Source organism: Podarcis melisellensis (assembly GCF_964234715.1).
Source record: "Podarcis melisellensis genome assembly, chromosome: 18".
In the NCBI taxonomy this organism is placed as follows: Eukaryota; Metazoa; Chordata; class Lepidosauria; order Squamata; family Lacertidae; genus Podarcis; species Podarcis melisellensis.
Window position 1 is genome coordinate 7340547 of NC_138536.1, and position 27768 is coordinate 7368314.

Below are 27768 nucleotides of genomic sequence, written 5' to 3' on the forward strand. Positions count from 1 at the left end.
GCACATCCAAGGGCAAGTAGATAAATAGGTACCACTCCGGCGGGAAGGTAAACGGCGTTTCTGTGTGCTGCTCTGGTTTGCCAGAAGCGGCTTAGTCATGCTGGCCACATGACCTGTACGCCTGCTCCCTCGGTCAATAAAGCGAGATGAGCACCGCAACCTCAGAGTCGGCCACAACTGGACCTAATGGTCAGGGGTCCCTTTACCTTGGACAGTATTGTGAGGTCTCAGGAAAAGCCACAGAGGCCTGTTCTGTGCAAGGTACCGTATTTTTTGCTCTATAAGACTCACTTTTTCCCTCCTAAAAAGTAAGGGGAAATGTGTGTGCATCTTATGGAGAGAATGCAGGCTGCGCAGCTATCCCAGAAGCCAGAACAGCAAGAGGAATTGCTGCTTTCACTGCGCAGAGTTCCCTCTTGCTGTTCTGGCTTCTGAGTTTCAGAATATATTTTTTTTTCTTGTTTTCCTCCTCCAAAAACTAGGTGCGTCTTGTGGTCTGGTGCGTCTTATAGAGCGAAAAATACGGTGATTCCGAAGAGAGGAATGCTCCCCTTGCGAGTTAGTAAAGAACCTCAGAGCACAAGCAGCACCACACTCGACCTTTGAGGCTGCAGGGCTCCAAAATAAGGCGGATGGACTCAGTTCTAAGCCACCCACGCTCCAATGCGCATTTTGCAGCAGTTGTATCCTGCAGAGGGTTCCAGACAAAATAACAGTGCGCCAAGGCGGGTTGATTCTGATTTATTGGTGGCTCTGCGATGCTTCCCCGAAGCGGCACCACATGCTTGCTAAAGCACAACATCTGCAGAACAAAACATTACAGGGTTTCAGCTGGAGGTTACAGGATGCGCCCCGGTTGGAGATGAAGCGGTGTGGCCGCTCCCGATCTTTTGCAGTTACGAAACAGCGCTGAAAGCAGGACTTGTGTGTGACAGCCGGCCGCATCCTGAACACATATCATCATAAACGTTCAATACAAAAGACAGCTGGAAATATCCCTGTATGTAGCCACATCAGTCCTAAGCATGTGATTTCTTAACAACGACCACCACCACCCCTCGATTCACAGTTTATATCTGAAATTCCCAGAGCTTCGGCTGCGAAGAGAAGCTGCAATTGTTGCTACCCTAATCACCTCCTCCTAAACATGAACCCAAACCAAGAATCCTGCGATTATTATAATTATTATTAAAAAAGCAAAGATGGCTTCTCAATACAAAGAATAATAATAGGAAAGAAAATGTACCACGAGGCTACGATAAAGGATAAAAGGGGCAGATCCTGGGAAAAGATTTAAAATGTTTGGATGTCTCTACCCAGGCAGATGTTTGTTACTACAAACACTGGACTTTAGGAAGTTCTCATAACTGCCCGCAACCCAGAGACACCCTGATATTTGTGAAGTGAAGCTCCCTCCGATATCCGGAACACAAGCCATGTGCGGTTTGTAAATGCAGTCTTGGTCCCAGAAAACCTGCCACGAGGCCCCTAGCAGAAAAGACCCACAGGGTGAATGGGGCGTCATGCTCCGCCCTGGAATGGCTGATTTAGCGAAGCAAAAGCCTTCTCTCGCACATCACATCTGCACCATAATCTGGGCACCATAATCTCCCATAATCTGGGCAGCAGTCTCTCCGCACTCAGAAGCCCAGCGAGCAAACGGAAACAAGACTTTGGGGCTTCAAAGTTTGCCATCGGAACCTCATTCGGGGGAAGAGAACGCCGACGTCCTGCTCCCTTCAAACCCTCAAGGAGGCCGGCCCATCCTCGGGCAGAACGGAAAGCCCCGGGCAAGACGGGATATTGAAACAAGAACGAAGATTCCACCATCAGGCTACAAGTCAGAGATGTCGCCCGCCGTGCTGGGTCCCGGCAGGAGCGCTGCATCATGGGATACGTAGTCCAGGAAGCACGCCACACCGCTGATTAAATAAGGAGCCGTAGGTCAAAGAGTCGTTGGGACGCTGGGCCAGGAGGCCGGGCGAGGCGGCGCAGCCCTCGAACCCGCGGCCGAGACGGATCTGCTCCCGTCTCCTCACCCCGCCCCAGGAGGGGAGGGCGCTAGCGGAGGCCACAGTCCCCTTCCCCACCCCGCAGCTTCTCCAGCTCGATGGAGCGCACCAGCTCTTGCACGAACTTCATCTCGGACGCCAGCTGTTTGGCAAGGGCCTCGTAGCGGTTCTCCAGTTTCCGGTACCGCCTCTTCAGCCCGTTGGCCGCCAGCGAGGCGCTCCGGGCCTCCTCCTGCGCCTGGCGCTTGAGGGCCTCCGTCTTCTGCATCTCCTGGCGGATCTGCCGCAGGTCCTGGCCCACGGCCTCGTTCTCCTCTTTGTACCACAGCTCCTTCTCCTCGTAGATGGAGCGCAGGGCCTCGATGTCTTCGCGGAAGGACTTCTTGCTCCGCTGAAGCTCGCGGAGGCCCTCCTCGGCCGCCGCCACCTCCTCCATGACCTTCGAGAAGCGCTCAAAGTTGACGTAGGTGTTGTTGGGCGGCATGCTGGAGTGGGACTTGATGGTGTACTCCTTCAGGCGGGTCGTCTTCAGGCGGCGGCGCTCCGGCTTCTTGCCGTTGTCCTCGTTGCGGACGTTCCGGCGCTTGATCACCTGCAAAGGGTCAGTGGGGAGACGCTCAGAAAAGAGCCTGGGGCAGTTGCTTCTCTTTCCCGCCCGCCACCCCCATTCCAGGGGGTCAGTCTAGAGAAGGGGCCCCCAAACTTAAGGCCCACGGGCCGGATAAGGCCCGAGGGACTCGTTTATCCGGCCCGCGGCAACCCCCGCCGCCCGCTCTTACCGGTGCTGCGCGGCTGCCCACTTCCGGGTTGGAGCACCAGAAATACCGTATTTTTCGCTCTATAAGACGCACATTTCCCCTCCAAAAATTAAGGGGAAATGTGTGTGCGTCTTATGGAGCGAATGCAGGCTCCTTGGCTTCAGCGATAGCAATGCGAAGCCTCCAAAGCGCAGTGGGAGCGCTCCCGCTGCGCTCGAGGCTTCGGGTTGCCTTCACTGAAGCCTGGAGAGTGTGAGGCGTTGGTGCACACCGACCCATCTTGCTCTCCAGACTTCAAAGATAGCCGCCTGAAGCCTCCGGAGCGCAGCCGGAGCTCCCGCTGCGCTCCAGGGACTTCGGGTTCCTTTCGCTGAAGGGTAGGGGCTCCATTTCTCCTGCCGCTTCGCTGAAGGGGCGCTGAGCAAAGAGGGGGAGAATTTTTTCTTCTTGTTCTCCCCCTCTAAAACAAGGTGCGTCCTATGGTCAGGTGCGTCCTATAGAGCGAAAAATACGGTAGCTTGTTTACTTGCACAAGCGTTATTTGCACATGTGCAAGCCAGAGGAGGCCCGTGCACATGATTTCCGGTGCTCCTCAGACCCGGACGTGTGCCAGAAATAGTGTGTGCGCACACATATGGGCACGCGCTCCTCCAGTGTGGAGACACTGAAGACACAGTAAGTTTGCGGACCCCTGGTCTAGGGGACCCACAGGGTCTCTCCCCACTTGGCAAATCTACCCATCCTTTTTATCTGAGACCAAAAGTTTCTTTCTTTTATATCTTTGCACATCTGTTTATTTGGGGTTTGGGCTGGGGGTTCATCAGTATGCGGACGATACCCAGCTCTACCTCTGTTTTAAATCAGAACCAGTGAAGGCAGTGAATGTCTTGTGTGAGTGCCTGGAGGCGGTTGGAGGATGGATGGTGGCTAATGGATTGAGGTTGAATCCTGACGAGACAGAAGGACTGTTTTGGTGGGACTGTGGACTGTCTCGCCAGAGTGGTGCATGCCCTGGTTAGCTCCTGCTTGGACTACTGCCATGCGCTCTATGCGGGGCTACCTTTGAAGGTGACAAAGAAACTACAACTAATCCAGAATGTGGCAGCTAGACTGGGGACTGGGAGCGGCCGCCAAGACCACATAACATCGGTCTTGAAAGACCTACATTGGCTCCTAGTACATTTCCAAGCACAATTCAAAGTGTTGGTGCTGACCTCGAAAGCCCTAAACGGCCTCGGTCCAGTATACCTGAAGGAGCGTCTCCACCCCCATCGTTCTGCCCAGACACTGAGGTCCAGCTCCGAGGGCCTTCTGGTGGTTCCCTCCCTGTGAGAAGCCAAGTTACAGGGAACCAGGCAGGGGGCCTTAACTTATCGTATCGTAACCTAACAAAAGGGGAGGGGAGGGGAAGCATCGCGGACCTCTCCAGGACCTTTCCTCTAGTCACCTTGCAGCTCCCAGTTAAAAACAAAAGACAAAGTGATAGGGGAGGATTCTAGAATCCATTTTGAACCTGCAGGTCACAGTCAGGGTGAGTGGTCAAGATGAATGTGCCCTTCATCTGCCACCACCACCACCAACCTGTGTGCTCCAGCCCCTCTCACCATCCTTCACCCAGCAGCACCATTCAGCAGTAAAGGCTGCTTACTGGGCGATTTTGTTTCCCAAGGAGGCAGGGAGCTGAATCACCGTCTCCTGAACTTGCCGGCTCCCATCTTCTCCCCAACCCGCCCTCCCCGCCCTCCCCTTCTTCCTCTGCTTAGTGGCTTAGATTGTAAGGCTTTGCTACCGATCTTACAAATCTGGAAGACCGCCTGGTTCAAGAGCGGGGGAAAAATATAGCTTGGGAACCGCAAGCCAACATTCAGAAACATCTCGGTTTTTACCTTAATCCACGGGTGCTCCAGGCTCTGGTCGATCGTCATCCGCTTCCTGAAACAGAATGTGGAGCAGAAGTCAGTTAATAAGAATAAGAATAAGAATAAATTTTATTTACCGTATTTTTCGCCATATAGGACGCACTTTTCCCCCTCCAAAAATGAAGGGGAAATGTGTGTGCGTCCTATGGGGCGAATGCAGGCTTTCGCTGAAGGCTGGAGAGCGAGAGGCATCGGTGCGCACCGACCCCTCTCGCTCTCCAGGCTTCAGGAAGCTATCTGCAAGCCTTGCAAGCCCGGGGGGAGTTCCTGCTGGTCTCCCAAGGCTTGCGGACAGCAGCCTGCATCCCGAAGCACGGGGTGCCCTCCGGAGGACGCCCCGTGCTTCGGGAAGGTGTCCGCAAGCCTTCCGCGCCCGGCGGGAGCTCCCGCCGGGCGCGCAAGGCTTGGGGCGGCAGCCTGTTCTGGGGGCTGGGGTCTTCACCCCCAGCCCCGCAAGCTCCCAGAGCGATGCCAAAGTGGGCTTCCCCCGCCCCGCGCCTGGGGGGGGAATAATTTTTTCCCCCTTTATTTCTCCCCCCCCCCCCAAATCTAGGTGCGTCCTATGGGCTGGTGCGTCCTATATGGCGAAAAATACGGTATACTCCGCCCTCCCCAGGCTCAGGGCGGCTAACAACAGTAACATTACAATAAAAACATAAGGGGGGGGGATACCAATTTAAAATACAGGTTAAAACGCAATTTAAAATGCAGTTCTGAATTCACTCCACGGATATATCAACAGTAAAACTTCATTGCTTGACTTCCATCGCGTGAATTTGGAGGAAATTCTTCTGTTTTTTTGCAATTTTTCTTCTTATTTTTTCTTTTCTCCTTTTTTGTTCTTTTTTAAATATGTGTGCGCTTAACTGAAAAATATGTATGTATGTACTTGTATGTATTTTGCAATAATTATGTCAAATAAAATTTAATATTTATATTTTAAAAAATATGCGGTTCTGTTGGTGAAATCATCAGTGCTGTGGAATAGGACCTGGGGGTCACCTGGCTTTTGCAACTAAGCAGTTTTGTTATTCTATAAAGTATATTTTATTAATTTTCCATACATTCATGCCACATTGCAATTTCTATTAAATTTTCGGTTTTTGACTTCCTTCGGCTTCTCTGCCAATCACCCAAGTTCTAATTTCTTTAAATACACATTTCCAAATCTAATTTTCCCCAGTCCTCGATGAACTTTTGATCTCGTAGATATCTGATCTTCCCAGTCAGTTTATCAAGTTCTGCACAGTCCATCAGCTTCATTCTCCACTTCTACAGTTCTGTTATTCTAACCCCCTTGCAAGGCGGGAATCATAGCGGAAGAATCCCTGGCAGATGGCCATTGCAACTTCTTCTTAAAAGGAGAGCCCAACACCTTCCACGGAAGTCCGTTCCACTCTCGGACAGCTCTTGCCATCAGAAATTTCTTCCTGCTGTTTAGTCAGAATCTCAGCCTTTCCGTGGAGGCGCAGGTTACAGTAACAGCCAAGGCAACGTTTTCCACCTTCGCCGCATCAAGCAGTAGGTCCTTTATCTTTCCCGCCCTGACCTGGCCACAGTGATCCATGCGACGGTCACCTCCAGGCTTGACTACTGTAATTCGCTCTACGCGGGGCTGCCCTGGAAGCTGTCCCAGAAACTCCAGCGGGTGCAGAATGCTGCAGCAAAGCTCCTCACGGGGTCTCTGCCATGGGAGCATATTCACCCAGTGCTTTTCCAGCTGCACTGGCTCCCAGTGGAGTACAGGGTCAGATTTAAGGTGCTACGTTTGACCTTTAAAGCCCTTCACGGCCTAGGACCCTCGTACCTACGGGACCGCCTCTCCTGGTATGCCCCACGGAGAGCCTCAAGGTCCATAAATAGCAACACCCTAGAGGTCCCGGGCCCTAAAGAAGTTAGATTGGCTTCAACCAGAGCCAGGGCCTTTTCAACACTGGCTCCCGCCTGGTGGAACGCTCTGCCTCATGAGACCAGGGCCCTGCAGGATCGGATTTCTTTCCACAGGGCCTGTAAGACAGAGTTGTTCCGCCTGGCCTTTGGCTTAGAATCAATTTGATTCCCTCCCCCTCTTTCTTTTTTCCTTTCTCCTCCTGTGATGAAGCTGCATTTAAACATTTTAAGGTTGTATTTTAATCTTGTTTTTTAAGTTGTATTTCAACCAACCAGTTTTTATTATTGGTTGTTAGCCGCCCTGAGCCCGGTCTTGGCTGGGGAGGGCGGGGTATAAATAAATTTTATTATATTATTATCATCTTTCATCACTTAAATCCGTTGATTTGGGTCCTTCCAAGCTTGGAGACTAGCTTGCTCCGTCTTTCCTGTGACAGCCCTCTAGATATGGGTGATGATTAAGTGTCTTCCTCCCAAATGGACAACACGCGCAGGGATTCTGTCCAATACAGTGGTGCCTCGCAAGACGAAATTAATCCGTTCCGTGAGGCTCTTCGTCTAGTGGTTTTTTCGTCTTGCGAAGCAAGCCCATTGACAGCTTAGCGGATTAGCGCTATTAACGGTTTAGCGGCTTTTAGCGGCTTATCAGCTTAGCGGATCAGCTGATAAGCGGCTTAGCTGCTTAGAAAAAGGGGGGGAAGGGAAAAAACCCCGCAGGAACTCGCAAGACATTTCGTCTTGCGAAGCAAGCCCATAGGGAAATTCGTTTTGCGAAGCGCCTCCAAAACAGAAAACCCTTTCGTCTAGCGGGTTTTCCGTCTTGCGAGGCATTCGTCTTGCGGGGCACCACTGTACAAGCCCTGTGGAAACCCACCTTACTCATTTCCTCTTTGTGTTCGAATGGAGCGCGTTGTCCGTTTGAGAGGGTGATGCTCAATAATTTTATAAGAAAATACTGCTCCCTTTCCCTTATGGGGTATTCCAGAGCCCATATACAGTGGTACCTCGGGTTACATACACTTCAGGTTACAGACGCTTCAGGCTACAGACTCCACTAACCCAGAAATAGTACCTCGGGTTAAGAACTTTGCTTCGGGTTGAGAACAGAAATCATGCTCCGGCGGCACGGCAGCAGCAGGAGGCCCCATTAGCTAAAGTGGTGCTTCAGGTTAAGAACAGTTTCAGGTTAAGTACGGACCTCCGGAATGAATTAAGTACTTAACCCGAGGTAGCACTGTAGAGTCCTTAAGTGGGTTCCCCATCGGCAGGAGAAAATGACAGAGGCCAACCAGAGTATATGAGCAAATACAAGCTAAACAGGTTTTGCGCATAGGTGTCTCATGCTGCCTAATTAATTCTACTTTCTCTCAGGGTTTGGGAGAGGAAAGGAGGGACGTCCGAGGCCTTGAACAAATGTAGGTCAACAGGAAAATATATATTTGCCTCGGGAAAACTCCCTTTTCTCTCACTGTTGTCGTTTACGAACATCTGGCCTGGCAAAGAGATCTGTGCGGCTCCCAAAGCTTGCGCCGATTGCATTAGCGTGGCGCTGAGAGAGACCGAGCTATGAATTACAAGGTTCCGCGTTCAAATCTCGCTGCTGAGGGGGTTGGGGTAGGTAGGCTACACGCAGTGATGGCCAAACTAGGCCCTCCCGCTGTTTGAGGACTACAACTCCCATCATCCCTAGCTAACAGGTCTGGGATGATGGGAACTGTAGTCCCAAAACAGACACCCATAACCCATCACCCGCGTTTCGTACTTGGGATCCTTGACGAGCAGCCGCCGAATGAAGTCCTTTGCCAGTTCGCTGGTGTTGCTAAAGTACTCCTCGTCAAAGTCATAGTTGACAGCAGAAATGTTGGTTAAGGTTTCCTGCTTGGTTTCGCCCAAGAACGGAGAGGCGCCGCTTAAGCTGCGAGGGCGAGAGGATAAAAAAGGAAGAAATCCCTTTATTTAGGCGTTTTGTACCAACTAACCCTTAGGGACGCGGGTGGCGCTGTGGGTTAAACCACAGAGCCTAGGGCTTGCCGATCAGAAGGTCAGCAGTTTGAATCCCCACGACGGGGTGAGCTCCCGTTGCTCGGTCCCTGCTCCTGCCAACCCAGCAGTTCGAAAGCACGTCAAAGTGCAAGTAGATAAATCCGGCCAGGTCCAGTCGTGGACGACTCTGGGGTTGCGGTGCTCATCTCACTTTATTGGCCGAGGGAGCCAGCGTGCAGCTTCCAGGTCATGTGGCCAGCAGGACTAAGCCACTTCTGGCGAACCAGAGCAGCGCACGGAAACACTGTTTACCTTCCTGCCGGAGTGGTACCTATTTATCTACTTGCACTTGATGTGCTTTCGAACTGCTAGGTTGGGACCGAGCAACGGGAGCTCACCCCGTCGCGGGGATTTGAACCACTGACCTTCTGATCAGCAAGTCCTAGGCTCTGTGGTTTAACCCACAGCGCCACCCGCGTCCCAAGAGCCAGACCTGGGGGGGAGAAAAACCCAAAACAGTAAGCTAAGCCCCCTCTTCCCCAAAGGTGCTGCTCTACTGAACATGCAACCCTTCAAGTTGGAAGGGACCGCGGGAGTCATCTATAATAATAATAATAATAATAATAATAATAATAATAATAATAATTTATTATTTGTATCCCACCCATCTGGCTAGGTCTCCCCAGCAACTCTGGGCGGCTTCCAACAAAGATTAAAAATTCGTTAAAATGTCACACGTTAAAAACTTCCCTGAATGAGGCTGCCTTCAGATGTCTTCTAAAAGTCAGAGAGTTGTTTATTTCCTTGACATCTGGTGGGAGGGCATTCCACAGGGAGGGCGCCACCACCAAGAAGGCCCTCTGCCTGGTTCCCTGTAGCTTGGCTTCTCGCAGGGAGGGAACCGCCAGAAGGCCCTTGGCGCTGGACCTCAGTGTCCGTGCAGAACGATGGGGGTGGAGACGCTCCTTCAGGTATACTGGACCGAGGCCGTTTAGGGCCCCTTGCAATACAGGAATCTTTCACCCCACCCCCAAGACCCTGAGGTTAAGAGCCCCGGCGGAGCTACGCTTGTTCACCAAGCACAGGGCTTGACTTTGCGCAACGTGTTTTGTTTTGAAATACTCACAGGATATAGGTGATGACGCCGATGCTCCTGGAAGGAGGGAAGGGAAAGGGAAAGGAGAGGATCAACGTACTTGGAAAGTAGTTCATAAACAAGTAGAAGCAGATAAAAATCCATGGAAACTGTGGAGTTGGAAGGCCACCCCCCCTCGAGGTTCATTTAATCTGCAGGGATCGCAGATGAATAATTCCTGACAGGTAGCCACCAAGCCTCCGTTGAAAATCCTCCAGCGAAGGAGATTCCCACAGCAAAGTTACTGTGCATTTAATAATAATAATAATAATAATAATAATAATAATAATAATAATAATAATAATTTATACCCCGCCCATCTGGCTGAGTTTCCCCAGCCACTCTGGGCGGCTCCCAATCAAGTGTTAAAAACAGTACAGCGTTAAATATTAAAAACTTCCCTGAAGAGGGCTGCCTTCAGATGTCTTCTGAATGTCAGGTAGTTGTTTATCTCTTTGACATCTGATGGGAGGGCGTTCCACAGGGCAGGCGCCACTACCGAGAAGGCCCTCTGCCTGGTTCCCTGTAGCCTCACTTCTTGCAATGAGGGAACCGCCAGAAGGCCCTCGGAGCTGGACCTCAGTGTCCGGGCGGAACGATTGGGGTGGAGACGCCCCTTCAGGTATATTGGAAGATTGCAAAGCTCCTTGACATCTGGCAGGAGACGGGTGCCACCACCGGGAAGGCCCCCTGCCTGGTTCCCTGTAGCCTCACTTCTCGCAGGGAGGGGACTGCCAGAAGGCCCTTGGAGCTGGACCTCAGTGTCCGGGCAGAACGATGGGGGTGGAGACGCTCCTTCAGATATACTGGGCCTTTGAGGCCGTTTAGGGCTTTCAAGGTCAGCACCAACACTTTGAATTGTACTCGGAAACGTACTGGGAGCCAATGCAGATCTCTCAGGACCGGTGTTATGTGGTCCCGGCGGCCACTCCCAGTCACCAGTCTGGCTGCCGCATTCTGGATTAATTGCAGTTTCCGGGTCACCTTCAAAGGTAGCCCCATGTAGAGCGCATGGCAGTAGTCCAAGCGGGAGATAACTAGAGCATGCACCACTCTGGCGAGACAGTCCGCAGGCAGATAGGGTCTCATCCTGCGTACCAGATGGAGCTGGTAGACAGCTGTCCTGGACACAGAATTAACCTGCGCCTCCATGGACAGCTATGAGTCCAGAATGACTCCCAGGCTGCGCACCAGGTCCTTCAGGGGCACAGTTGCCCCATTCAGGACCAGGGAATCCCCCACACCCACCTGCTCCCTGTTCCCCAAAAACGGTATTTCTGTCTTGTCAGGATTCAACCTCAATCTGTTAGCTGCCATCCATCCTCCAAACATTAAATTCCACAGGAAACCTAAGCCAACTTATTTTACTCACCACATATCAGCCTCCAGGCCCAAAGGTTCATAGTTGACTATTTCTGGAGCTTTGGAGAGAGGGATTAGAAAAAAAAAAAGCATTTCAGAGACAGAGAACCACAACCAACCAGGATCCCTGCATCTGCCTCTCAAATACTTTGTGGCTCTGGATATGTGGAGGATAGGTAAAAGTTATGGTAAAGGAACCCTGGACAGTTAATTCCAGTCAAACTGTGGGGTTGCGGCGCTCATCTCACTTTCAGGCCGAGGGAGCCGGCGTTTGTCCGCAGACAGCTTTCCGGGTCATGTGGCCAGCAGGACTAAACCACTTCTGGCGCAACGGGACACTGTGACGGAAACCAGAGCACACGGAAACGCTGTTTACCTTCCCGTGGGAGCGGTACCTATTTATCTACTTGCACTGGTGTGCTTTCGAACTTCAGAAAATGGGATTGAGCGATGGGAGCTCACTCCGTCGCGGGGATTCGAACCGTCGACCTTCCGATTGGCAAGCCCAAGAGGCTCAGTGGTTTAGACCATCCCCTCCTCTCCACGCTGAGGGTTTCTCCTGCTTGCTCGCCCCTCACCCATCAACCACCCCAGCCCTGAACATCCTGGTCTCTCACACATACCTACAAACTCGGGAGTGCCGAAGATGTTCTTGAACTCGTTCCCTGCTTCGATCTTGTGGGCAATGCCAAAGTCGATCAGCTTGATGCGAGGGCTTGGGACGTTCTTATCAAGGAGCATGATGTTTTCAGGCTGAGAGGGGGAAAGGTTGGGAGAACACATGAGCACCATGTCTCTGCCGCCAGAGGAACAGGGTAATGTTGTTTTTATTATTCACAAGCTGCTCATCTGACCAAATTTGCCCCCCGCCACTCTGGGCAGCTTCCAACAGAATATTAAAAAATGAAACTAATTAATAATAATAATAATAATAATTTATTATTTGTACCCTGCCCATCTGGCTGGGCTTCCCCAGCCACTCTGGGCAGCTTCCAACAAAGACCAAAAATACACTAAAAGGTCACACATTAAAACTTCCCTAAACAGGGCTGTCTTCTAAAAGTCACAGTTGTTTATCTCCTTGACATCTGATGGGAGGGCGTTCCACAGGGCGGGCGCCACCACCGAGAAGGCCCTCTGCCTGGTTCCCTGTAACTTGGCTTCTTGGAGGGAGGGAACCGCCAGAAGGCCCTCGGTGCTGGACCTCAGTGTCCGGGCAGAACGATGGGGGTGGAGATGCTCCTTCAGGTATACAGGACCAAGGCAGTTTAGGGCTTTAAAGGTCAGCACCAACCCTTTGAACTGTGCTCGGAAACGTACTGGGATCCAACGTAGGTCTTTCAAGACCGGTGTTATGTGGTCTCGGCGGCCGCCCCCAGTCACCAGTCTAGCTGCCGCATTCTGGATTAGTTGTACTTTCCGGGTCACCTTCAAAGGTAGCCCCACATGGAGCGCATTGCAGTAGTCCAAGCGGGAGATAACCAGAGCATGCACCACTCTGGCGAGACAGTCCTTGGGCAGGTAGGATCTCAGCCTGCATACCAGGTGGACCTGGTACGAAATGTTAAGAACAAACCAATATAGGGCTGCCTTCAGATGTCTTCTAAAGGTTGTATGGTTACTTGACATCTGATGGGAGGGTGCCACTACCGAGAAGGCCCTCTGCCTGGTTCCCTGCAACCTCACTTCTCTCAGTGAAGGAACTGCCAGAAAGCCCTTGGAGCTGGACCTCAGTAACGCTCCTGCAGGTATTCAGAGCCAAGGCTGTTTCGGGCCTTAAAGATCAACACCAAAACTTTGAAATGTGCTCAGAAACATACTGGGAGTCAGCAGAAATCCTTTAGGACCGGTGTTATATGCTCCTGGCGGCCGCTCCCAGTCACCAGCCTGCTAAGCCGCTAATGGTCTTGCTTCGCAAGACGAAAAAACCGCAAGACGAAGAGACTCAAGGAACGGATTCTTTTCGTCTTGCGAGGCACCACTGTAGTAGTAGTAGTAGTAGTATATTGTGTGAGCAGGATCTCACCTTGAGGTCAAAGTGGGCGATGTGTTTGGAGTGGAGGTAGTGGACTCCGTCCAAAATCTGCTTGAGGAACTGCGTGGCCTCCTCCTCCGTCAGAGACTCCTTTTCGGCCAGGAAATCGAAGAGCTCTCCGCCGGAGACCAGCTCCAGGATCAGCACCACGTCCGTCTTGTTCTCGAAGATGTCGTGCAGCGTGATGATGTTGGGGTGCTGGATCTCGCGCAGGATGTCGACCTCCCGCTCGATCTCCTCGCGGCTCACCCCGCGGCGGCTGGAGGACAGGCGGCGCTTCTTGATGAACTTGGCCGCGTATTCCAGGCCGCTCTTCTTCTCACGGCACTTGCGCACGATCGCAAACTGTCCGCTGTGAGGGGGGAGAGAGAGGGAAAACGTTCACTTACAGTCATACCTCGGGTTACAGGCGCTTCAGATTGCGTTTTTTCGGGTTTCGGTGGTCGCGCATGGACATCATAATAAATAATAATAATAATTTATTATTTATACACCGCCCATCTGGCTGGGTCCCCCCAGCCACTCTGGGCAGCTTCCAACAAAACACTAAAATACAATAACCTATTAAACATTAAAAGCTTCCCTAAACAGGGCTGCCTTCAGATGTCTTCTAAAAGTTTGGTAGTTGTTTTTCTCTTTGACATCTGGTGGGAGGGCGTTCCACAGGGTGGGTGCCACCACAGAGAAGGCCCTCTGCCTGGTTCCCTGTAACTTGGCTTCTCGCAGGGAGGGAACCGCCAGAAGGCCCTCAGTGATGGACCTCAGTGTCTTTTTTTAAAAATATATATATTTATTGACGTTTCAAAGATTATACAAAAAGAAAAAACAAAATATAACAAAAATAAAAAAATACAAAACAAAAACAATTTAAAACACATAAAATTCCATTCACTTATTTTCTTTTAACTTACTTCCCAGACCTCCTCATACCTCCCCTTTTTGTATCCCAATTCAAATTATTAATTCAGCAAATCCTCGCCATTAGTTTTCACTTAATTTTCAACCTTTCTTTCTCCCCCCCCCCCCGAATTTATCTTATTCATTACAGCTGAAAACCACTTAATTTCTAACCAACATCTGTGATGGACCTCAGTGTCTGGACTCAACGATGGGGTTGGAGACGCTCCTTCAGGTATACTGGGTCGAGGCCGTTTAGGGCTTTAAAGGTCAGCACCAACACTTTGAATTGTGCTTGGAAACGTACTGGGAGCCAGTGTAGGTCTTTCAAGAAGCGCTTAAACGCGCTTTGCGCATGCGCAGAAGAGCCGAATCACAACCCACGCAGGCGCAGGCTGCGAGTGCGCATCCCGCACGGATCACATTCACAACCCAAACGTCCCCTGTATTTTATTTTTGTTTTAAATTTTGCTTATGCTGTTCAGCTTATGCTGTTCCACTAAAGTTACAGTCCTTTTGACATTTCAAATCTTGACTTCCTTGCCCTTTTTCGGAGACTCCTTTTTCCGACACCTCACACCGTTCCTCTGTGTACAAACAGCCTACAGATTTCCGACTCTGAACCTGGGAGCTTCACTCCCAAACAAATCCAGCTTCGCTGGGCAATAGATATTGGTCATAATATATATATATATTTAAAAAAGATATTTATTAAACTTTCATATAGTATGACAAAACATCACAATCTAACAAAAAGAAAAAAGAAAAAAAGATACAATAGAAAACAACACAATCGAACAAAGCAGAAAAATACAATAAAAAACGTATAGAAGTCAAGAAAAAACATAAGACAAAAAAGAAAACTTAGTTTTTTTACTTATTATCTTTAGAACCCTCTTTCCTGACTTCCTCACATCTCCCTTTTCTGTGTTCCCCTTTACACAATCAGATTCAGCAGCTCCTTACCCTTTTTTCAAATCTTCTTCAACATTGTACATTTCAACCTATTATGTCTCCGATTTTTCCTTTCTTTTTAAATCCATTTTTACATATTCTTTTTAAATTAATCCCTTGTATCATTTTGATTAAATTTGACATAATATTACTCTGGTCTTTTCACCCTTCTCTTTTAAAACATTTTTGCATATTCCTTTTAGCTATGTCACTGATGCCATATTATCTTTAAATCCAACATCCTTTTAGCATTCAAACATTTTACAATGTTTTTGGAGGTAATCTTTGAACTTCTTCCAATCCTCTTCCACCGACTCTTCTCCCAGGTCTCGGATTCTGCCAGTCATTTCTGCCAATTCCATATAGTCTATTACTTGCATCTGCCATTCTGCCAGGGTGGGCAAATCTTGTGTCTGATATTGGTTATAATATAGACACAGAAGCGTGGGAACGATTGTGGAATACGGATGTAAAATTTACAGCATGTTACAGCTTAAGAGAAAATGATATGAAAATGATATATCGCTGGTATCTAACACCACGTAAAGTGGCAAAAATGTATAAATCTAAATCAAACAAGTGTTGGAAATGTAAAGAGAATGTTTCCTTTTATTTAAAATGCATCTCTGAGTTATTTGTGGGGCATAGGAATTCGTTCTTTTTCCCCCTTCAAAATATAGTCCGGCCCACCGCATAAGGGATGGTGGACCGGCCCATGGCTGAAAACGGTTGCTGATCCCTAGTTTAGTTCATGTAAAATATGCAGGGATTTATGATATGTAAAATGAACCATGGAAAGGGGAGAGTGGAAGTCACTGCTATCTTAAGGATGCAAAATGAGTATTTTAAACTGTAAAACAAAAACAAAAAATTAAAAAATTATAGATAGATTATAGATGATAGATAGATAAGTCTTTTCCTTCACAAATCCTGTCTTAAGGGTATGTCTGTGTATGAATAGGGTGAGCCTGTGACCTGGGTATCCAATCAAGTAAGCATTAACAGGTAACCTGCCAGACAGGATGTAAACAACGCACTCAGATTTCTGCTGTAGATCACCTCTTCTGTGATGTAGGTATGATGTTTCTGGGGGTGGTCTTAGACTGCAGGGTGGGCAATTTAAAATGTCTATATAAGGGCGGGCACACCTTATTTCAGGGTCCTCCTCCTCCTCCTGCGTGTGAAGGGGGCACCCTGTTGCAACACTTCAGTAAAGATCAGGCTTACTAGCTGCTTTGCTTCTCAATATTCTCTGGTTGGCCTCTGTTATTTTCTCCGACCGATGGAGAACCTGCAAAGGACTCTCTAAGGGCTCTTGTGTCCCCCAGAAGGGAATAAGGGCAGATTTCCATTTATTACAGGTGCAATGAGCACAGGGGACAAGCCTAGCAAGGAAAACAGAAATCTTCAGTTAACTATAAAGCAGGAACTTTGGGCTTTCCAGCTGCTGCTGAATTGCAACCGCCATCTGTTCCAGGTAGCGTGGCCAACGGCAAGGCATGATGGGAATTGTAGTTCAGCAACACCTGGGCAGCCAACAGTTCTATATGAAACCAGGGAGGTAGACCAGGACCATGAAACTGAAGGAGATATTTTGCAGAAAGGGGATATTTGGGGATTTCCCCGCGCTCCAAAGCGGACGCAGTTAACACACAGCACATTCCTGACGCTCCCCGTCTGCCCCAGCAAAGAAACACTTCCTGGTTTTGTGAGTGTGAAAAAGCTGGGATAAATCTACACTAGTTGTTAAAAGAGAAGAAAATGTCCGTCACACGCAGATTATTTCACAAATTCTGGAGTCTTTCCATAGAAGGAAAGGCCTACCGAAGAAGAAAACCTCTCCGCGCTCTGTTTTAATAAATCCGCGGGCACGGGGACATGGAAATGCAGCTATTTACATTTTTCAAAGGTGAGATCACACAGCAAGCTGGCTTTCCATATACGGTTGGAGCTGCAAAAAGAAAAGGACACGGAAGCGGAACAGAAGAGACCCGACCGGCTTTATTTCTGCTGGCCATCAGCAAAAATTCATCAGGACGGATAGCAATGAGGCGAGGGCGGGGGGAGAACAAACAGACTTTGCACAAAAGGTTTTCTTTTAAAAAAAGAAAAAAATAAGTCGACTGGCTTTGGTTTCTCAGCCCACAGTTCACCACTGTGTCCAAAAAGGGGGGATTTGATCGCTAATTGGGATCTTAAATAGGGTTGCCATATTCCCAAAAGTGAAAATCTGGACAAAGTTGCTGAGTTATTTTTTTTTGGGGGGGGAGAAACGGCGACGAAATTGTTGAGCCTTTTTTGGGGCAACATATCCCAAATAAAATTTAAGATTTGGGGGGATTTTTTTATAAGCATTTTTTATTGGGGTGGGGGGTTAAAAAAATTCTCGTCAATAGAAATTTACAGCCAGAAAATTTCGTTTTGTGAGATTCTCGCGACTTTCCCCCACATCCCCTAACATGGGTCCTTATTACAATAATTAAGGCATATACATATCAATACGTTATCTGCTATTTTGACTTGTCCAAATGGTCCATAACCTTCGTTACTTTACAAGTGATTCTTATAGTCCTGCTAAAGTTTTGATTTGCTTACAATGGTCTGCTAAGTAAATTATAAAAATTTCCCGTTCCTTTTTAAAGTCGTTGTCTTCTTAGGTTTTTTTTTTTACAGTTATATATATAAAAAAGACTGATTTGGTAATACTTAGAGATAAAAATTGGTAATACTATCAGAAATACATAGACCGATAACTATGAAATGACTGCAAGGTTTAATATGTTAACTGTTTAAATTGGGGCAACTTTTCTGCTGTGCTTTATCGAAAGGAGAAAAATAATCGTAACAGTTTAAAAAATTATTTTAACTTAAAACAATAACGTTATAGCATATGTATCCATGTTTGTTAACTGATGTGGTTAAACAATTTTTTAAAAAAACTTAGACTGAGTTTTAGCACACATGAAAAACAAATCCTTATTTCCTGAGGGACTATAATGCAACTTAAATAGAAAACCATCTTTAGATAGATTTTTCCTCCAAAAGCGTTTTATTTTAAAAATCCAATTTATTCTTTTGAGGAAAAATTTATTTAGATCCAATTTAAATTTCAAAAAAATCCAATTTAAATTTTAAAAAATCCAATTTAAATTAAAAAATCATTTTTTAAAAAAATCATTGATTTTTATATTCACCTTATATTTACTTCCACAAAAACAAGCATAGAATGAGGCTGCCATACCAAAGAGGTGACAGAGTTGCAAAGGTCTGGGGCCGAATCCTGTGTATATCGTCAGATCAGGGTGACGCCGCAATATTGGACAAGGATCTCGCATCACCCTTTGAAACCAAAGTTGCGACACCCGTGGGTTCTGAGTTCGGGATATGGGCGAGATCCTTGCAACACCCTCACTTCCTTTCCCCAGGCTCTCGGGGTGGGTGGGTTTGGGGAGACTGCCTCAAACCTGCTGGCCAGACTGGAATTACTCAAGACAGGAAACGTCCCTGAAATAGTTTGTGCGGCTGACGCACAAGTCAAGAATGCGGAGACGCCGCAAGCGACGCTGCGGGGCGATCTGAAATTCTAGTGTGAAGCCAGAACCCGCTTGTGTGAGGCAAGCACACGGGATGCGAACACAAATAAATAGCCGAAAAATCGAACCAGGGGTCTGAAGATTTAAGCCCTGCCGCGGCAACAGTCTCCTAGGCTGCCAGTCCCTTGGGTGCTGAAGGTTTCCTCTATTCTCCACAATTTTTATTATATTTTACCTTTTAGAATATTCATTTAAAGAACCTTAAGATATCAACTGGGCGCGGGTGGCGCTGTGGGTTAAACCACAGAGCCTAGGACTTGCTGATCAGAAGGTCGGCGGTTCGAATCCCCGCAATGATGGGGTGAGCTCCCGTTGCTCGGTCCCTGCTCCTGCCAACCTAGCAGCTCGAAAGCACATCAAAGTGCAAGTAGATAAATAGGTACCACTCCGGCGGGAAGGTAAACGGCGTTTCGGTGCGCTGCTCCGGTTCGCCAGAAGCGGCTTAGTCATGCTGGCCACATGACCCAGAAGCTGTACGCCGGCTCCCTCGGCCAGTAAAGCGAGATGAGCGCCGCAACTCCAGAGTCGGCCACGACTGGACCTAATGGTCAGGGGTCCCTTTACCTTTACCTTTAAGATATCAACGACTATCCCTTCTTCTCTTTCCATGGTTCACTTTGCATAACATAAATCCCTGCATATGCCATTCCGTATTCCATTATTGCGTCCATCAAAACTGATTTACACTGTTGAATTTATGTTAGTGGTGCCAACGTTTTCAAATAAACACAATTTCTCCCCTTATATTCAATAAACGTTTTCCAATGTTCTCTAAACATACGTTCTTCTTCTATATCAGGGGTCAGCAAACTTTTTCAGCAGGGGGCCGGTCCACTGTCCTTCAGACCTTGTGGGGGGCCAGACTATATTTTTGGGGGGGAAATAAATGAACAGATTCCTATGCCCCACAAATGACCCAGAGATGCATTTTAAATAAAAAGACACATTCTACTCATGTAAAAACACACTGATTCCCAGACTGTCCGCAGGCCGGATTTAGAAGGCAATTGGGCCGGATCCAGCCCCTGGGACTTAATTTGCCTACCCATGTTCTATATGTTAGGTCTGCAAGCTGTGCATATTCCATCAGCTTAAGTTGCAATTCTTCTTTGGTTGCGACCTCGCTCGTTTTCCATTTTGGGACTAACAAAACATGGGCTGCAGTAGTAGCATACATAAATAACCTTTTTTGACACCTGGGAATTTCCGTCTGAATTATCCCCAACAGAAAGGACTCTGGTGTTGTTATTTTTTTGAAAAAGTACTTTTAAACATATTTTTTTTCAATTCATTATGAATTATTTCCCAGTACTCTTTTACAAGCCAGTCCATTCTGTTACGCCGTCCCTGAGCTCTTTGCAAAAAGGCACTTTGAACTAACATGAACCAACAAAAGCTGCAGGCTGTTTATCAATGTCGCTTAGCTGAGGTTTCCAAAGGAGAAGTTGTAATTGTCCATGGGCGTTTTGCGGTATCATCACGAACTGATCAGCAATAACTTTAAAATAACTTGCACCAGCACACACACAAACAAACACACCTTGCTTCCTATAAATTCACCATTGGGGAGCGCATAAGATCTAGGGGAGTTCTTGGTTTTTTATTGCTGGCAGTTATCGACACTGAGGTCCAGCGCCGAGGACCTTCTGGCGGTTCCCTCCCTGCGAGAAGCCAAGTTACAGGGAACCAGGCAGAGGGCCTTCTCGGTGGTGGCGCCCGCCCTGTGGAACGCCCTCCCACCAGATGTCAAAGAGAAAAATAACTACCAAACTTTCAGAAGGCAGCCCTGTTTAGGGAAGCTTTTAATGTTTAATAGGTTATTGTATTTTAGTGTTTTGTTGGAAGCCGCCCAGAATGGCTGGGGAAGCCTAGCCAGATGGGCGGGGTATAAATAATAAATTATTATTATATTATTATTATTAACTAGGCTGCTCCTCCCTCGTTCCGCATTCCTGCCTAATTACCTTCTCCTGTCTCTCCATGCTCTTCCCCTCTGTCAGCAATGGAATGCAGCTGACACAATATTATTATTATTATTATTATTATTATTATTATTATTATTATTTCTCTCTCTCACACACACACACACAAAACACGCAAGCAGACACACAACAAACTGCTCGGCCAGCTCACCTGCCCAGTTCCTCCTCCATCTCGTAGTAGTCCTCCACATTTTCTTGGCGGAAGGTGGACATGGTTTCCTCCGCCCCGCCCGCCGGGAAAAGCGCCCGTCACCAAATTTCCAGACTGCCCAGCGCTGGATCAATACTAAAGGAAGAGGAAAGATAAAGATCAGTCAAATGATCCTGCAACTGAGGAAAGGAAAGTGACTGGGAGCGGCCGCCGAGACCGCATAACACCGGTCCTGAAAGATCTTCATTGGCTCCCAGGATATTTCCGAGCACAATTCAAAGTGTTGGTGCTGACCTTTAAAGCCCTAAACAGCCTCGGTCCAGTATACCTGAAGGAGCGTCTCCTCCCCCATCGTTCTGCCCGGACGCTGAGGTCCAGCTCCGAGGGCCTTCTGGCGGTTCCCTCGCTGCGAGAAGCGAGGTTACAGGGAACCAGGCAGAGGGCCTTCTCGGTGGTGGCGCCCGCCCTGTGGAACGCCCTCCCACCAGATGTCAAAGAGAAAAACAACTACCAGACTTTTAGAAGACGTCTGAAGGCAAGACGTCTGTTTAGGGAAGCATTTAATGTTTAATAGACTATTGTATTTTAATATTGTGTTGGAAGCCGCCCAGAGTGGCTGGGGAACCCCAGCTAGATGGGCGGGGTATAAATAAATTATTATTATTATTATTATTATTATTATTATTATTATTATTATTATTATTATTATTTTATACCCCGCCTTTTCCCAATGACAAGAACTCAAGGAGACTCCTTTCTCGCCTGCTGCTCCCCCATCCCTAGTGATCCCAGCTATAAACTGTAGCCTCTACCCCCCCAACCTTCCTCCACCCCCCAAAAGAATCCCAGCCCCATTCACACTCACAGCAGTTGCCTCCCAGTCCCACAGACCCCTCTGCACCCCATCTTTCCAAACTTGCCACTTAAATCCATATCAAAGGCATCCCCACAACTTAACCCCTTCCCTGCCGTTAAAAGCAGCCCAACATCAAAAGCAGGCTCCCCATGACTTAACCCCTTCCTTCCCATCAAAGGATCCCCAGGACTTAACCCCTTCCTTCCCATCAAAGGATCCCCAGGACTTAACCCCTTCCTTCCCATCAAAGGATCCCCAGGACTTAACCCCTTTCCTCCCATCAAAAGCATCACGACTTAACCCCTCCCCTCCCCTCCCCATCAAAAGCAGCCCAACCTCAAAACTGTAACCCCTCTCCTCCCATCAACTGCCCCCCCCCCGACTTAGTACCACGACTTAACCCCTTCCCTCCTGGCTCAAACCACCGCCACCACCCTTCCGCCAGCCGTTTCTTAGAAGCAAAGAAGTGCAGCGCTGGAAGGGACCCCCAGGGTCATCTAGTCCAGCCCCACATTTCCTCCCCACCCACCCCCTAAGGGGGGGGACCCCCAGCCCTATATTTCTGGAAACTCCCCCCCTCCTTCCCCTCCCCCTTCCCTGCCTCCCTAACAAAGCCTTTTCCCACGAGCAACCCCTCCCTCCCCCCCCAGCCTCAAACCCCTCGGGTCTCAGAGCCCCACATATCTGCCCCCCGCCCCCTTTTCGCTAAATCTAGGGGGGGGCAAACAAAATCACCTCTTTTCGCGATTTCCACTTCCAAACCCCCATTTAATTGCATCAAAAAGGAAATTATCCTCCTGCAAAGGAGCGCAGCCTCCCCCCCCCCACAACTCCCCCACCCACACCCACCCCATCGCCCACCTTAGGAGATCGAGAGCGCGCCCGGGAGGCGAGGAAGGCGCGTCCCCGAGAGAGACAGCGAGAGACAAGGCGCCGCGTCCGCCCGCATTCCAACACTCCCTGCAGCGGCTCTCCCCATTGGCTAAAGCGCGGAGGTGACGTCACAGTCCCGGGCTCCGAACGCCTCCCCCGCTTCCCCGGGCAGGCGGTGACGTCATGCATTCATTCAGCCAGCCAGCAAGGGGCGCAGCAGCAACAACAACAACTCCTTGCAGATATTGCTTTTCTGCATTTTTTGGCTGCATGCAAGTTCTTAAAGAAATGGGAGTACCTGATCACCTCATCTGTCTCCTGAGAAATCTCTATGTGGGACAAGAAGCTACAGTCAGAACTGGATATGGAACGACTGATTGGTTCAAAATCGGGAAAGGAGTACAACAAAGCTGTATATTGCCTCCCTGCTTATTTAATTTATATGCAGAATTCATCATGCGAAAGGCTGGGCTGGATGAATCCCACGACGGAATTAAGATCGCCGGAAAAAATATCAACAACTTCAGATATGCAGAGGACACAACCTTGATGGCAGAAAGTGAGGAGGAATTAAAGAACCTTTTATGGAGGGTGAAAGAGGAGAGCGCAAAATATGGTCTGAAGCTAAAAAAAACGAAGATCATGGCCACTGGTCCCATCACCTCCTGGCAAATAGAAGGGGAAGAAATGGAGGCAGTGAGAGATTTTACTTTCTTGGGCTCCATGATCACTGCAGATGGTGACAGCAGCCACAAAATTAAAAGACGCCTGCTTCTTGGGAAAAAAGCAATGACAAACCTGGACAGCATCTTAAAAAGCCTTGCCGACAAAGGTCCATATAGTTGAAGCTATGGTTTTCCCAGTAGTGATGTATGGAAGTGAGAGCTGGACCATAAAGAAGGCTGATCGCCGAAGAATGGATGCTTTAGAATTCTGGTGCTGGAGGAGACTCTTGAGAGTCCCATGGACTGCAAGAAGATCAAACCTCTCCATACTGAAGGAAATCAGCCCTGAGTGCTCACTGGAAGGACAGATCCTGAAGCTGAGGCTCCAAGACTTTGGCCACCTCAGGGGAAGAGAAGACTCCCTGGAAAAGACCCTGATGTTGGGAAAGATGGAGGGCACAAGGAGAAGGGGACGACAGAGGACGAGATGGTTGGACAGTGTTCTCGAAGCTACCAGCATGAGTTTGACCAAACTGCGGGAGGCAGTGGAAGACACAGGAGTGCCTGGCGTGCTCTGGTCCATGGGGTCACAAAGAATCGGACACGACTAAACAACAAATGGTTTTCCCACTAGTGATGTATGGAAGTGAGAGCTGGAGCATAAAGAAGGCTGATCGCCGGAAAATATGTTACAGCACTGCACAGAGTTAAGCCAGCGGGCTGCCGCCGCCTCTTAAGATCGCAGTCTGCCTCTAGTCACCCACCTGGATCTCCAGAAGGTAGATGGGCTCCATGAGGCGGGGCTGAGCTGTCAACACGCAGGCGTAGAAGCACCTTCTGGCCGTGGGAATGATTTGGCCACCTCCGCGGTGGATGGCGTCAGCGTGCAGGGTCACGTCGTGCACGTCAAAGCAGACGGCGCGCATGTTCTCCTCGCAAAGGGCACCCTGGAGAAAAGAGAGAGGTTGGAGGGAGAAAATCATTTTCTAGTTTGCATTCAACCCAACTTTTTCTGTCCTTCCTCTCTGAAACAGGCAACGAATTAAGTACGTAACCAGAGGTACCACTGTACCAGACTTTTAGAAGACATCTGAAGGCAGCCCTGTTTAGGGAAGCTTTTAACATTTGATGGACTGTTGTATTTTAATATTTTGTTGGAAGCCGCCCAGAGTGGCTGTGGAAACCCAGCCGGATGGGCGGGGTACAAGTCATAAATTATTACTTGGAAACTGCAACAAGTCTCTCTGCTCCGTTCCAAGAAGGCGGGACGCAGACATCCCACCGCCCTGCGATGAGGGGCGCGCACTCTTGCTCACCTCCTTCGTGGCCCACTGGAATCCTGCCACAACACTGTCCTTGATCTCGTTGGGGTACTGCACCCCCTTGGTGATGTCCGTCAGGATGTTGGGGCCAGTGCCTTCCGGGCCGAAGAACCAGATCTTGCGGGCCCCGGCCACATCCCACTCGTACTTCTCGGCCAGGTAACGGGCCCGTGTCTTCAGCTCCTGCCAGGCCGAGACGTCGCCTTTGTCGATGTTCTTGGCCAGGCCGGCGGGGAAGGGGCCGGCTTTCATGTACAGGCGGTTGCATACATGATGTGGCCTGTGGGAGAAGAAGACTCACTTTAGCCCAGGTCTGTCCTCCTTGCCCAAACCTTGAGCACTGCATTCCTTATCAGTTACAGCTCCGCCTTATCCATTTCTGTTCTGCTTCCATGTTATTTTGATACCGGCTCTCGTAGGAACGCCTTGGTTTTAAGTCTGAGAGTCACTCTTGAAGTCTGGAGCAGGGTGTTTTCCCCGCTCCATGCAAATTCTCCCTTCTCCCTCTTACCTGTATTATTTTTGGGGGGGGTTCAGCAGCAGCCACAGCGGTGCAGAACCCTTACCCTGCAAGAAAAAAGGAATCCCTGAATGTGTGAATGGCCTGTCACTGACCAAACAACCAGGGACGGGGCTTCAAGAAGCCGTTACAGGAAGTCCCAGGTGAGCAGAGGGCTCTTGGGCTCGAATCCTGTTTGTGGCCAGGGGCATACCGATGGGGGGCAGGTTGCCCCAGGTACCATCCTGAAGGGGGGTGACATTCCGACGCACCCCCTGCCCGTGCCCCCTCCCCAAACCCGCAAATCGCGAGCGCCAAAGTATAGAGCAGCAAAGCAATGAAATCCCCCTGCCCCCTTACCTGTGAGGCAAGAGGCCGTTGTCTCGGCTCCAGGCCCTCCCGGGATGCGGCGGCTCCCAGGCTCATCCTTCTCCTCGCTGCAAAACAAAGGGAGACATCAATCGGAGCATGGCTCCCAGCCACGCGAGCCCCAGTCTGAGGCAGGAGGGTGGGGACCTGGGAAGGGGGCATTCATCCTACCTGATCTTATTAACTGCCCCACCCTGAACTCCTCCATGCGGGCGTCCGGGCTCCCTCCCGACCGGCCTGGCACAGAGGCAGCAGGCAAAGTCTCCCCCGGCTCCAGAATCACTCGCGAGCTCTTCTTAATGGGGGGAAACCTGGTCTGCTGCCTCTGTGCCAGGTACGGCCGGGAAGGAGCCTTGCCCGCACGGGGAACGGAGGGTGGGTGAGGCAGGCGAGGATCGGGAACCACCGGGAACCGCCGCGATGGTCTGTCGATGTTCCTCCCGGGAGCAGGCGCTGGAGCCTCATCCCTGGAGGGGTTGCCCTGTAGAGGAAGCAGAAAGCATCTGATAAGTAGGGGCTGGGGCGGATGCTCCATTTTTGATAAACCCCCAAAAGGAGCCCCACAAGGACCCCTTCCTTCCTTCTGTCCCAGTACCTGATGTTCGCCACATTCGCCACGTCCCTCCAGGGATTTCGCCAGCGAGATGTAGATGTTGGGGAAAGGCTCCCTCCCTGCAGAGAAAACGGAGGAATCAGCAAGCGCCAGATGACAGCACCAGTCTGGCGCATGAGGGAGGGTGCACACGGGAAGGAAACATTCCTAAAATATGGGGCACTCGGTTGGCATTTCCACTTACCTAAAGTGGGAGCCTTTCCCCCCTCGCACTGGCGGGCCTCTTGCCTAAGGAAGAAACAAGCTCTGTTAGATTTTTTTTTCTTGGATGAGTTGGAACCAGATAAATATATAGATGATACTATTTCTTATTACCATCTATATACTTAGACATATCTCTGGACATCTTTTTCAGGCAATTTTGTGCCCCACCCCTCACCTGCGCCCCTGGCGGGGCCCCACCTCACCACCCCCTAGCTAGGGCCATGCCTGGACCACAGAGAAACCCTCTCCATAAAACGATAGGGATCTCTAAATGAGGCCTTCCTTCTCCACCCCCAAGATCACTGGGAAATACTTCTCCTGCGACACAAGATCACAGCATACCTCCGGATTTTGTTGGGTTTTCCTGCACCGCTGGGCTGCTGCTGCTTCCCCAAACCACAGCCCTGCAAAGGAAGAAGGACATTGTACTCTCTAGAAGGCAGAACAAGCACCCCTGCCAGGCTGCCCAGGCCCACGTCACCACAGGCTGCCAGCCTGCTCCTGCCTGGGCGCCTGACGCCTGGCTTGGAGGGAGGGGGCAAGGGGCTGGGGCGAGACGGGACTGCAACCCCCAAGCCAGCCCCGTTTCACTCAGGTCAGCACCATGACCTCCCTGCACATGTGGGGAATGGATTCCCCATGGAATTAACCTACCACAATCTCCAGAGGTTGTGCCCCTCCAGCCTCTTTCATTGTTGGACGCTGCAGGAGCCTTTTATGTCCTAGGAGACAGAAAGGAAAATAAAAAACATAGGAAGAGATTACAGGTGGGAAGACTTATAACACCTTATAGAAATGACACCAAAGACAGATGTTCTTCTCTTTATAGGGGATTGGAATGCTAAAGTAGGGAGTCAAGAGATAAAAGGAACAACTGGCAAGTTTGGCCTTGGAGTTCAAAACGAAGCAGGGCAAAGGCTAATAGAGTTCTGCCAAGAGAACAAGCTGGTCATCACAAACACTCTTTTCCAACAACACAAGAGACGACTCTACACATGGACATCACCAGGTGGGCAGCATCGAAATCAGATTGATTATATTCTCTGCAGCCAAAGATGGAGAAGCTCTATACAGTCAGCAAAAACGAGACCTGGAGCTGACTGTGGCTCAGATCATCAGCTTCTTATAGCAAAATTCAAGCTTAAACTGAAGAAAGTCGGAAAAATCACTGAGCCAGTTAGATACAATCAATATCAAATCCCTTATGAATACACAGTAGAAATGAGGAACAGGTTTAAGGATTTAGATTTGGTAGACAGAGTGCCTGAAGAACTATGGATGGAGGCTCGTAACATTATACAGGAGGCAGCAACTAAAACCATCCCAATGAAAAGGAAATGAAAGAAAGCAAAGCGGCTGTCCAACGAGGCCTTACAAATAGCGGGGGAGAGAAGGCAAGCAAAATGCGAGGGAGCTAGTGAAAGATACAGGAAACTGAATGCAGATTTCCAAAGAATAGTAAGGAGAGACAAGAAGGCCTTCTTAAACGAGCAATGCAAAGAAATAGAGGAAAACAATAGAATGGAAAAATCCAGAGATCTGTTCAAGAAAATTGGAGATATGAAAGGAACATTTCGTTCAAAGATTACCAAGGACAAAAGTGGTAAGGACCAAACAGAAGCAGAAGACATCAAGAAGAGGTGGCAAGAATACACAGAGGAATTATACCAGAAAGAAATGGATGTCTCGTACACCC

The 27768-nt window shown here is 49.3% G+C and overlaps 4 protein-coding genes and 1 long non-coding RNA gene across 5 annotated transcripts in view; 2 read left to right on the forward strand and 3 right to left on the reverse strand.

Annotated features, from left to right (window-relative positions):
- The window catches only part of LOC309361041, a 559475-nt gene that overhangs the window by 513621 nt on the left and 18086 nt on the right, over window positions 1-27768 (forward strand). The window lies entirely within an intron of this gene.
- Window positions 1-27768, forward strand: part of TNFAIP8L1 (TNF alpha induced protein 8 like 1) — a 228906-nt gene that overhangs the window by 108814 nt on the left and 92324 nt on the right. The window lies entirely within an intron of this gene.
- Window positions 728-22518, reverse strand: DAPK3 (death associated protein kinase 3). Its single transcript, XM_081895695.1, has 9 exons — window positions 22389-22518; window positions 20672-20806; window positions 13086-13446; window positions 11683-11812; window positions 11070-11118; window positions 9689-9715; window positions 8342-8494; window positions 4657-4702; window positions 728-2604 (listed from the first exon to the last, which is right to left on the reverse strand). The coding sequence occupies exons 2-9, from the start codon at window positions 20731-20733 to the stop codon at window positions 2062-2064; spliced, it is 1371 nt and encodes a 456-aa protein (XP_081751821.1). The 5' UTR covers window positions 20734-20806; window positions 22389-22518; the 3' UTR covers window positions 728-2061.
- LOC309361105 (elongation factor 2-like) lies at window positions 23803-24641 on the reverse strand. The gene is made up of 2 exons (XM_081896057.1): window positions 24382-24641; window positions 23803-24012 (listed from the first exon to the last, which is right to left on the reverse strand). Exons 1-2 carry the CDS (start codon window positions 24637-24639, stop codon window positions 23818-23820), a joined length of 453 nt encoding a protein of 150 aa, XP_081752183.1. The 5' UTR covers window positions 24640-24641; the 3' UTR covers window positions 23803-23817.
- LOC309361104 (uncharacterized protein) lies at window positions 24827-27348 on the reverse strand. Its single transcript, XM_081896056.1, has 7 exons — window positions 26727-27348; window positions 26415-26476; window positions 26053-26096; window positions 25851-25927; window positions 25427-25736; window positions 25247-25323; window positions 24827-24954 (listed from the first exon to the last, which is right to left on the reverse strand). Exons 1-7 carry the CDS (start codon window positions 26763-26765, stop codon window positions 24904-24906), a joined length of 660 nt encoding a protein of 219 aa, XP_081752182.1. The 5' UTR covers window positions 26766-27348; the 3' UTR covers window positions 24827-24903.